The sequence below is a fragment of the Musa acuminata genome, chromosome BXJ3-11 (genome assembly GCF_036884655.1).
Source record: "Musa acuminata AAA Group cultivar baxijiao chromosome BXJ3-11, Cavendish_Baxijiao_AAA, whole genome shotgun sequence".
Taxonomy (NCBI): domain Eukaryota; kingdom Viridiplantae; phylum Streptophyta; class Magnoliopsida; order Zingiberales; family Musaceae; genus Musa; species Musa acuminata.
This window is the reverse complement of record NC_088359.1, coordinates 3,345,336-3,358,065: the sequence shown is the minus strand read 5'-3', so window position 1 is coordinate 3,358,065 and position 12,730 is coordinate 3,345,336. Positions and strand designations below refer to the sequence as shown.

The 12,730-nt window shown below is 40.1% G+C and overlaps 1 protein-coding gene across 1 annotated transcript; it reads right to left on the bottom strand.

The window, feature by feature from the left end:
- Positions 1-10,489: 10,489 nt before the first annotated feature.
- Positions 10,490-12,228, bottom strand: LOC135652225 (ankyrin repeat-containing protein At5g02620-like). The gene is made up of 2 exons (XM_065173029.1): positions 11,623-12,228; positions 10,490-11,423 (listed from the first exon to the last, which is right to left on the bottom strand). Exons 1-2 carry the CDS (start codon positions 12,202-12,204, stop codon positions 10,506-10,508), a joined length of 1,500 nt encoding a protein of 499 aa, XP_065029101.1. The 5' UTR covers positions 12,205-12,228; the 3' UTR covers positions 10,490-10,505.
- Positions 12,229-12,730: the final 502 nt, after the last annotated feature.

The window sequence follows — 12,730 nt, the reverse complement described above, 5'->3', positions numbered from 1 at the left end:
GGGAGGGAGGGATGGATGAATGAAATCAAGCTTGCAGACAAATCGACGCTAGAACACCTATATATGGAGGCTTGTGATTGGAACAGTTCCTCCTTCTTGTACAGCCTGTCCTCACCAGCCGCCGAAGACACGACTTGGTCATCGAGCTCACAGTGGCCACTGCAGTCCCGTTTAAATAACTTATCCCAAGGAATCGATGCGTTGGATACGCAGCGAGGGAGACGAAAGCCGAACGGCGAGTGGGATAGCAACAGCGTGCGCAATTGTTCGGATAAAAATTGGATGGATGTTTTTGCCGAAGTCATCATTTCATCGGATTGGATGCGGTGCTCACGGGACTGCATGCTGAACGCTTTAACGTAACATCACCTTGGTGTCCTGTCCGGCTGATCAACTTCTTCAAACCTAACAGCGCGACTCGTGGGTCTCCACACCATTATCCCGGTCGTCGGTTTCCTTCAAGTTGTCCGGTTTAAATATTTTGATCGCTTTCTCGATCTTGTAGCTCGTGACCATGCTATTTTTTTTTTGGATGAATGATCACCTTTTTTTTTTCTCGTCTTCGTTGGACGACTTTGACCTCTTCGGATTTTGCAGCTTTAGCTGATCTAATATAATCTTCTTTACTTTTCAAAAGAACAAAAAAAAATCATCCACGCTTCGGGACAAGCCGACATGGCTCCCTCCATCATCACTTTCCAAGTAGTTTCAGCGAAAGAAAGATGGGAGCGGGAACAAAAAATCTACACAGGGCGTCTCCATTTCAATGATCCGCTGAAGAAATGTTTATCGATATATTAGCAGTCGAAATCTTTCATTTATTGTGAATATTTGGATTGTCCCTTGTCACATTTCGATTTCTAGTATAAATAGTATCATTCAACCGATTACCAGCAAGTTTGGTAAATGGCAAGGCTCCCTTCTATCACAAGCTGGTTGTGTCACCTTGATTAATTTGTACTTAAACTCCATCCCTATACACTCCTTAAGTGTCTCCTTGTACTGTTATTAATAAAATCTCTTCATTAACCCAGATATTCCTTTGGTCCAACTATGACAACTCTATAAAGGTCTCTTTACTTGCTTTCTTGGGACACCATCACTTTGCCTAAGTTCATTAGTGGCTTGGGCATTAAGGACATGCACATAACCAAATATGCAATTGCATGTCAAAAGAATTTTTTTTATTTTCCTAATAGTGCTGATATCGTTTGGGTCAAGGTTGCTTATGCTAAGTATGGCACTATCCAATCTAAGAGTGCCTCTTCCCCTTTCAACTCCAGTTGGTGTTGGAAGCTATTTGTGCTCGCTATGGATTTCTTGAAATTTGAGTTTTGCAAATTTATGGGAGATGGCTATTCTATCAATATGCTCCGTGATTGATTTCAAACCAGTATTTCAAAAAAATAGATGTATTTGTTCCTAATGTTAGGGATTCCTTTCTCTTAATTAATGGATGTTGGAATTCGAATTTATTCTACTCTTGGTTTAGTACCTCTCTTGTTGACATCTTCTAGTCTTATAAAGATGATTTTTTATTTCTAATAGTACAAGTTTTTCATCCACTAAATCTATTTATCTTTTGATTCTCAACACAGACTTACTCTTCTAAACCATCTGTGACAACAAAACAAAAGTTAATAAACACTAAGGTTACATATTTACTATATACTGTGTCAAAAAAATGGAAAACACACTAAAATGAACTTCCATTATTTTTTATATAGAAGATGACGTACAAGAACAAGTTTACAGAAAAGCAAATTATATTCTGAAAATAAGATAAAGTAACTATAAAAGATGATAAAGGATAAACCATATAAGAATAATGATAGGTCATATTATTCTATTATCGACCTTTTTACTATATAAGAAAACACTAAATAATTGACAATAAGAAATCCGCCTAAAAGAATTATTATCAACACACCCACCACAATCTTCGTGCAGATGGCAACAGCCCTTCTGGGGCCTCCGTGGCTTCCTCCTTCTCCATCTTTCTTCTTCCAGCATCCACCTTTGCGCAACAAGCACCTGATCACTCTAAAGCACACCCAAACCATGAAGAGACTGAGGATTCCGAACCAGCTCAGGATAAGGATGTCAATGCCAGGGTAGGACGAACAGAAAAATATTGGCTTAACGACGGCCGAGAATGCTAATGCCGTCGAGAACACCGCCAGCCATAAAATCCACTTTATGATTCCCATCACCGTTTTCTTCTGTCTTGGCACACAACAAATCAACAAAAGAATGATACTCAAGGATGCAAACAACCCGAACATGTCGAGCAGTAGGAATAACTTGAGATCATATTTTCGATCTCCCTCCCCGTCACTTGAACTCCAAAAAAAATCGTGTGTGAGGGGGCCATTCCGCCAACCATAATGTGTCTGGTCAAACCCACGTGGGGGGTTCAACCCAGCTTCGAATGTGATGGTGGCAATCAACGTCGCCACCACCATTAGTGTTGCTGGTTTGTTGTTGTACCTTTCTTTAGGCTCTGACCATCCATTTCGGCGGCTGTGGTCATCCTTAGGAGGTCGAGCCTGCCGTCGGCCGGGGTGCCCACGATTTGGTGGCCTGCAGTGCGAGTCGATAATGGCAGAGGCTCTGGCATCACTCGGTGACGATTTCGGCTGAGTCTTCCCTTCTTCTTCTGCGGCGGTTCTTCCACCTGCTGCTCGAATCAGTTCTCCCAACAATAGATCTCCATGTTGGCAGGGTGAATCCAGTAGCATATCAAGGACGGTGTCGCCTCTCATGTTTGTGGCGTTAGCTTCGATACCTCGCCGTCCCAGAAGCAACTTCACGGTCTACATTCAATAGTATTACCAGAGTTATGAACAGGAAGTTCCTTAGTATTTCCATGAATGAAACGCAAAGAGTATTTATCTTTTGCTATGAGAAAGTTCTCGTCTTAGAAGGTACAAAGATGCATAAACGGTTGGGTCGACGGGTTGACAACCCGAAATAATTCTTTTCCCTCTTTGTATATCAAAATAGGTTCCTCATCAAAATACATAAACAATATAGTAATAAATCAATCACACAGTGAGACCAAATCTTTTTAACATGGAAAACCCAATGTGGGAAAAACCACGGGACCGTAGTCCACCTCAAACTTCCACTATCAATAATAATGATAACAGGTTTACAGTAGGTCTTCTCTAGAATAACTAGAGGATCAGAATAACATCAAGATCATAGATCTTGGCTCAAGGATAGCATATCTTCATCACGTAGGATGGATCTCCTCAAAAGAGAATTCTAGGTTCTCAATTTTGCCCTTTCTCTCTTAATTACTGATTTGGGCTCAATAGACCCAATTATCCAAACCCACATATGGGCTGGACCCAACACCTACCGTCTTACCCTTTTAAGTAAACCCTAATTTGTGAGGTATAATTGCTTGTTTTGAGAAAGAAAAACTAGATTTTCCTAACTGTTTGAGGAAATCTCTCTACTCTGTTGAGGAAAATCCTAATCTGTTGAGGAAAATTCTCCGGATATGTTAATAACAATCAACTTCTTCTACAACTTGTTTATCTATTTATTTTTTAAGATGGTATCAGAGCAGTTCCTCCTTGGCGACAGCAGTATCGCCGTGTGTTAGCCAAGCGACCACAGTAACATGCTGCCTCAAGCGGAGTCATTGAAGAAGTACATGACATGGATTCAGAGCCAGTGCTGAGCACCGTCTTGGCTCTGCTCATCCACTCCTTCTCTTCTTTCATCGTCGGTCTTGCTTTTCTTCGCCGGCCTTGCTCCCTCTCCTATTTGTTGCCTACAGCAGACACTCTTCGTCGCCGTCACGTAAGGAGGAAAACATTCTCTCACTGCCTCCTCAATAGCGGTGAACGACGAACAGCGGTGTCTTCCTTGTCTTCCTCGCTTCCCGGCCAGCAGCAGTCGCAACTGCTACATCTTCCTCTACCGTAGTAGCCTTTGCTATTGCTTCCCTCTACACAACGACGCCTCCTTAACGGCGGTGTCCTCCTCCTCAATAGCGACGAACGGCGAACGACGGTGTCTTCCTCGCTCAGTCTTCCTTGCTTAACGACGGCTGTCGCGTCTTCCTCCTTCACTGTCGCAGCTGCTTCTCGGTCAGCAGCAACCGCAACCGCTGCATCTTCCTTCCTCTACCGCAGTAGCTTTCGCTGCCGCTTTCCTCTATACATCTAATTGCTGCAGATTTCTCTCACTGTAGTTTCCTTGAGTACCACTACAGATTTTCGCGGCCATTTCTCGACGAACCGTAGTCTTGAGTACCGCTGTAGTTTTCGCGGCCATCTTCCGGCGAACTGCAGCCTCTACAATCTGCTGCAGCAAGCAGCAATCCACAGTAGTTGCCAGCAGCTTTGGGCACTGTTGTAGATTGCCCAATCTGCTGCAGCAATCTATAACAACAACCCCTTCCCTCATTCTCCACCTTGTGTGACCTGAGTATCACACAAGGTTCACTGCATCTCTTCTAAAAAAAAAAAAAAAAATGTTTTCGTTCACTTCTTATGATGTTTCAGTTTTTGTAGGGACTCCCACTTCTTGTTCTTCTACAGGGCTTATCTCCATTAATGCTGCAACGCTGATCCCCTTTAAGTTATCAAAGGGTGGCAACTATGTGTCCTGGCGAGCTCAATTTTCTAATCTTTTATTTGGATACGACTTGTTAGGTTACATTGATGGCTCTTTTAGTTGTCCTCCGGCCATGCTTAACATTCCCGGCAATCCCAGTCCAGTACCCAATCCAGCTCACAAACTATGGCTACGTCAAGATCGTCTCATCCTCCAAGCTATTCAAGCTTCAGTTGCTAGATCCGTTGCTCCCTTGATATCTTCATGTGTGACAATTGTCGATGCATGGTCTACACTGTAAACCACCCTGGTAAATCATTCGCGTACTCGCAAACTCAGTCTTCTATCTAAGCTTATGGTGACAAAATAAGAGGGAAGTACTTCTCTAATTATCTACAACATATCAAGGTTATCATTGATGACTTAGCCTTGATAGGTCATTCCCTATGTGACGAAGAGGTTGTCATTTATACCCTCAATGGTCTCGACACCGACTACAAGGAATTGGCTGCTGCAATTCGGGCATGCGACTCGCCAATCTCTTTTGAAGATCTTTATGATAAGCCGACTGACTACGAGATGCACTAGAAGCGTGTGGACAAACTGCCTGGATCAACTGTCACAGCTCAAGTCAGTCATAAGTCTAAACGGAAGAGCACTCGGTACTTGCCGAACATCACCGAAGGTTTGGCTAATGCGCCTCTTGATTCTGTGAGTTCCATGCAACACCCCTCCTATCCTCCTAGTCATCACTTCTCGCAAAGTGGCAACTCCAGCCATCATCCGTCTTGGCGTCCTACCCTACCGAGCCATCAAAGACGGGTCGTTTGCCAACTGTGTGACAAAGTCGGCCACTCCGCTAAAGTTTGCCGGTCTCGTCCCCGCCTCCCTGCTCCGTCACACTAGCCTCAGGCAAATCTCCTAACTTCTCCGACACCTAGCCAGTCCAACTGGATTGTCGACTCTGGTGCCTCTCATCACATCACCGCTGATCTTCAGAATTTGTCTCTTCACAATCCCTATGGCGGCGATGAAGATATCATCATCGGTGATGGTAAAGGACTTCCTATAACTCATACTGGTTCTACAACGCTTAATTCTGACTCTAATACATTTACCCTCGATGATGTTTTATGCGCCCCTCATATTAAACACAACCTCATTTCTATTTCTCAATTTTGCAAACATAACAATACTTCCATTGAATTCTTTCCTGATTCATTTCTTGTTAAGGACTTGAGCATGGGGGCATCATTGGTCCAAGGCCCGAATAAAGACAATATTTACGAATGGCCGTCAACCTCTCGAATAACCCAGCCCACTGTTCATTCTTCTGTTGCGGCTCCAGTTGATGTGTGGCATCGTCGGCTTGGTTATCCCTCGTCCTTTATTCAGCAGAAGTTATTATCTCGTCACTCTCTTCCTCCTTTTAAGTCCACTAATTCTATGATGCATTGTGATGCTTGTCTTAGTAATAAGAGTCATCGGCAACCTTTTGACTCATCTTCTATTTCCTCCTCTAATCCGTTGAGGAAAATTCTCCCTTCTAACCTACATAAAAAAAAGGGATATATTAATAACAATTAACTTCTTCTACAACTTGTTTATCTATTTATTTTCTAATACATCACGTAGAGAAAAATTATAATAATATCTTAATTACAAAAAAAAAAGGAGGAAAAGACAGAAAAAAGATTACTCTCCTTCGTTTTGGAAGAAGCTTTGGTGCATGAGTACATCATATGACATAGGTTCCATGACTTGCAAAAATGAGCAAGTCAAAAAGCAGCTACCATTAATTGAAATCAATGAAGAGGCATCTAACTTTAGGAAATGTGAATTATTAATCATAAGTAAAAGAATCCATGGAAACCACAAGATAGAAAGTTGTTCAGTGGTCCAACTTCCTATTCTAGATGTTCCTCCTCATGTCCTTTCATGATATAGACAATGACCAATAGCTTGTGGTGCCAAATTAGTCTTGTGAGTCCTCACTGTGGGTTTCTATCTAACATCACAAAGTTCTAATCTTTTCTTTCCCAAAAGTTGATGCATGATGGCAACGAAAATGAAAGATGATTTCTTTATGATTTCATAATTTTCTTTGTTTACCAATCATCAACTTTCTTGTTCGGAGTCAATAGGCTAAGAACAAAAAACATTGTCATGTTACTATGGATTGTAACGTAAAACATTCATCCAATCATCTAGAATTCGAGCTATCAATTTATTTTTGCTTCTTTCTCTTATCTTAGATATTTAAAGATGTATGTTAAGTATTGAAGGACTCTATTAAATATATTTTCGACATTAGTCTTTGGAGAATATGAAATCTAAATTAGTTATGAAGTTTTCATAGCCCCATAGTCTCTCGATGTTAGTCTTCGCTTGTATTGCATAAGAAGGTTTCACAGTTATAAGAAGAATATAAAGTTTGACTCGAAGAAGAAACATTTTTAAGTGAATCGAATGACGAAGCTTGAAGAATGTATTATTGCATTATTAGGTTAGATTTCAGAGTTTCAAGGAGTATATAAAGTTTGGATAAAGAAGAAATATTTTTAAGCGACTGAAAAGATGAAGCTCAAAGGATGTATTATTGCATTATTAGCTTATAAAACACCTCGATTCGATCTAATTAGTTGGGTATGGAGACTGATAGAAATAATAGAAGATAAGAATAATAATTGAAGAAGCTTTATTGTAGAAATGAAATAGCTTTAGCTTAATCTATTAACATGTTTCCTCTCCTATTTATACAAATTAGGAGGAAGGATTTCCCTTAACAGAATAGAGGATTTTTCCCAACAGAATGAGAAATTTCCTCATATAGTTAGGAAAATCTTATCTTCTATCATGCCCCCGCAAGATGGTGCTCCTGACAAGGATACCAATCTTGGATCGATGTAAAGAATTGTTTACAAGCGAGAGGCTTCATGAGTAAGATAAGTGTAGATCGCTGCTGCTGCTGCTGTGATTGTTGTTGCTGTGATGGCACAGGCGTTCCCTTCATTCTCCTTAAGTCTGCCGAATGTTGACAGATCAGCGAAGACTACCGCGGTGAGGAAGATGAGGATTGACCACGGAGCCTCTTAGGAATGCAACGGCGTTGGTCGCTGGCCGAAGGGTGAAGCTTCACTTTTCTCAGCGACGTTGGTCGCTGGCCGAAGGCAAGAGCGAAGCTTCACTTTTCTCAACGACGTTGGTCATGGTTGCGATTACGATGGCTACGACGGTAGAGAAGAAATCTACAGCAATGTTGTAGTGATGCTACTACAGCAAAGGAGGAAACTGCAACAGAGGAAGAAGTTGTAGCAGAAGAGGAAGGAAAATAGCTACAACGAGGAAGAAAGGTGGGGCAGTGCTGACGAGCAGCACTAGAGATGCCGTAGTGGAAGGGAACGGACGTTGGCGCAGAGTGGCAACACTAATGATGAATTGGCAGCAATATAAGAGCTTGCTCTAGGCAAGCGGCTCTGATACCATGATAGAAATAATAGAAGATAAGAATAATAATTGAAGAAGCTTTATTGTAGAAATGAAATAGCTTTAGCTTAATCTATTAACATGTTTCCTCTCCTATTTATACAAATTAGGAGGAAGGATTTCCCTAACAGAATAGAGGATTTTTCTCAACAGAATGAGAAATTTCCTCATATAGTTAGAAAAATCTTATCTTCTATCAGAGACCAAATATCTAATTTACGTATGAGTCATTATCCAACTAGACTCGAGTCTTACGACCTATGTCACCATGATTCGGTGGCTCTTTACGTCAACCAAATCTTTTATTGTAGATGCATGTCTCATTCCCTCGTTGCTCAAATCTTTTATTGTAAATGCATGTCTCATTCCCTCGTTGCTCTATCATCCATTCAAGTTCATGCATGCTGAGTCAGAGCACTTCACATGAGGCCAACAATTAACAATGACTTGCACCAAGTCTATTCGAAGACTTTGACCATAAGAGGTATTGATTCAAGGTTGCATGAGAGGCAAAAAGATTGTCCTAATATTTGATTTGGATTAGTTTCTAACCTAACTAAAATAACGTATTATCTTATGATTGCAAAGAAAGATACAAAACAATGCATATGCTTGTGGTTTGATCACTTTAATATCTTAATTACCTTAGCTTAGTGACTTTTAGTGGACTTGTCGTTAGGATTCCTAACATGGAACTATTAGGGGTGCCACTTTTAACTGCTAAATATTATTCTACGTCAAGTGCGATCGGACCATAGGCATCATCTTTCGCAAAGGAGGATATATTTATGGGAAAAAACTCAAGCTTATACTTTTTATATTTTTAGTTTTTCCTCTATTCTATTTTTTACAATAGTGTTTTTTTAAATATTATAACATTAAAATATATGAGTTGATTGTGAATATATAATCTTCCGGTTAAGAGTCAAAATCTTTATAAATCAAGTTATTTGAGTCATTTAATAAAATATATTAAAATATAATATAAGAATAAAGATATGATTGATACTTTAGCATCGTGTGGATGATACCTTAATATCACACGATTGACATGATACATCAATTCCACATAATTAACACCTATTTGACACTTAAGGTTAAAACGGTTCACACATTCCAAAAACATTTGTGTCATATGGATGATCCTTCGACTTCGAATGGATGGGTCATGAAACTGTTATCGATTAAGCATAGTAGAATTGTGATAGAGAAAAAGACAACTAAAAGGATGACTCTAATGTTTGTTGGCTTATTTGATGATCAATGTATAAAAAGATAAAGTTGGGCACCTCATCCAATCCCTTCGATACTCAAATTAAGATTGAAATAAAAAATGAAATCATAAGTAAATAGTAATTGATATTGATAATAGTAAATTGAAGAACCTTTATAGCAAGCCTTTTTTTGTGGGCCTTAGGTATCTATCATATGACATAGGTTTGTTCTTCATGCTGAGCTAATAGTCATGTGATATATGATTGAGGTGAGTTCTCCCTACTAATTTCACTTGAAATTGATGATAACTTGTAATTTTATTATGAAATTATAAATTTGTATATTGAATTTTGATTTTTGGGGAATTTAACCATATTACTATACATATAACATATATAAAAGTAATAAATACTTATTTTTATAATAAAAATAAAAAAACTTATGACAAGTCTATAGTTGTAAATCCATCTTCATCATAGAACAAATTTTAAAAGCTTGATGAAAAGGAAAAATAAATAAATGTAATTGAACGATAAATTGTGACATCAAACTTTAAAATAATAATAATAATAATAATAATAATAATAATAATAATAATAATAATAATAATAATAATAATAATAATAACCACCGAAAGAGTTGATGACAATAAAAACATGTAGCAGAGGGGTTGCATAATACATATTTGAAGAATACATTCATTATTTTTCCAAATAAAATGAATATCCTAAAAAATTAAATAAAAATAGTAATAATATAAAAATATTATAGTTGATACAGAAAAAAATCCAAATTAGACATAAAAGATATTCTAAAGTCCTTTCATATAATAAAAAAAAAGTATTTATGATGGGTTAATTATGTTTTTTTTTTTTTGAAGTGCAACATAAGTATAGGCACACAGTTGTTAATAATTGATAATTCTATACATTAGATTATTGTTATCTTTTATGCACCATTTAATATTATGTTGGTTCTAATTGATTCAAGTCTGGATAATGATTCAGATATTTAAGATTTTATAAATATATTAGTGCATCATTGAACTAATGATAAGTTTTAGATCTGCTGAATTCAGTGTTTTTAAATAAATACATCATTAATATGTAAGAGATATAATGTTCCACAAAACCAAAGTTAATAATGATTAAAGCAAATTACATTCTGAAAATAAGATAAAGTAATTTTAAAAGATGATAAAGGATAAACCATATAAGAATAATGATAGATCATATTATTCTATTATTTGACATATTTAATATATAAACAAACACTAAATAATTTACAATAAGAACTACTCCAAAGATAATTATCATCAACGCGCCCACCACAATCTTCGTGCGGATGGCAACGGCCCTTGTGGGGCCCCCCTGACTTTCTCCTTCTCCATCATTCTTCTTCCAGCATCCACCTTTGCGCAACAAGTATCTGATCGCTCTAAAGCACACCCAAATCATGAAGAGACTGAGAATTCCGAACCAACTCATGAGAAGGATGACAGTGCAGAGCTGATAGGAAAATATTCGCACAATGGCGGTCGAGAATGCTAATGCCGTCGAGAACACCGCCAGCCATAGAATCCACTTTAGGATTCCGGTCACCATTTTAGTCTGTCTGGGCACACAACATATCAACAAGAGGATGATGCTCAAGGATGCAAACAACCCGAACATGTCGAACAGCAGGAATAACTCGAGATCATATTTTAGAACTGCCTCCCCTTCACTTGAACTCTCATCAAAGTTGACTTCTGCATTGGGGGGAGTCGCCCCACCATCATCTTTCTGCTTAAACCCACCAGGGGGGTTCAGCCCAGCTGCGAATGTGATGGTGGCGATCAACGTCGCCACCACCATTAGTGTTTCTGGTTTGTTGTTGTACTTTTCTTTTTCTTTAGGTTCAGAACCATTTGGTCGGCTTCTGTGTGACGCGACAGTGGCAGAGGCTCTGGCATCACCCGGTGACGATTTCGGCCGAGTCTTCCCTTCTTCTGCGGTGGTTCTTCCACCTGCTGCTCGAATCAGTTCTCCCAACAACAGATCTCCATGCTGGCAGGGTGAATCCAGTAGCATATCAAGGACGGTGTCGCCTCTCATGTTTGTGGCGTTAACTTCGATACCTCGCCTTCCCAGAAGCAACTTCACGGTCTGCATTCAATCGTATTACCAGAGCTATGAACAGGAAGTTCCTCGGTATTTCCATTTGCTTTTTTTTTATTGAAATGCAAAGAGTATTTATCTTTTGTTGTGGGAAAGCTCTCGTAACAGAAGGTGCAGAGATGCATAAACACCTGGTGAAAAGAAGAAGACAAATTCATTTCCTCTAATTGGGATCAGGAATACCTACCTGGAGCTGTTTTCTGGCCACAGCAAGGTGCAGGACGGTGTTGCCTTTCGCATCTCCGGAGTTGAGCAGCTCATCGTTTTCATCTGTTCTGTTCAGCAAGAACTGCACGGTCTCGAAGCTGTTTGATTTCACAGTAAGATGAAGGATGGAGTCACCTTGCGATGTCATAGCTCGCGAGGACTCCGGGCACGCATCCAGTAACACTGTCAACGCATCAAGCTTGCCTCGTAAGGCTGCAGTGTGGGCGGGCATGAAGCCATCGTTGTCGGTCGCCAAGCAGAGATTGGCAGCGGCTGCGTACTGCAGCAGCTCGTTCACCACGGATAAGTGGCCTTGGGCAGCGGCCAGGTGCAAGGCGGAAAGGCCTTCGCGGTTGCGGCCATGCGCGAGCTCCGGGTTTACGGTGAGGATCTCCCGGACCAGGTCGGAGTGGCCGAGCGATGCAGCGATGTGGAGGGGGCTGTCCGACAGGTGAGCCGCGGCGATGGCTTGCCTGTGGAGCAGGAGCCGGTCTTCTTGTAGCAAACGCCGCAACAAAGTGAGGTCTCCCGCATAAGCTGCTTCCTCTAGTCTCGGATCCATGCTTAGTTACACACACACACACACCCTCTCTCTCTCTCTCGATTTGGTCACAAACAACTCGAAGTTAGGACGCCTATATATAGGCTAAAAATCTCTAACGATTCCTCCCGCTCGGTCTTCTTGGTCCTGTCTCCATCGAGACACCGGCCCCAAAACGTAAGTTGTTTCCTTTGGACTTGCATCCCATTAGTCTGTGTTAGTTTGGCAAGTCCCATGGTCTCACATCGGGAAAATCAGATTTATTGTCTGGTTTTGAAACTATAAATAAGGATCTGGGCTTTGAAGTCAGAAGTACTATAGGCAGCACAAGAGGCACCACAAGAAAACGTGCTTACGGTTTTGGTTTTTCTTGTTTAGTAAGCTGAAGGTGTTTTATGGCCTAGGAACATCTTCCTAAGGCATTTGTAAGTATCCCTCTTTTATAGTAGTAATTTGCTCCTCTTTCGTCCGTGGATGTAGGTCAATTGACCGAACCACGTATATCTGGTGTTCTGGTGTTCTTGTCTCGCTTTTATTCTTTCTGTTT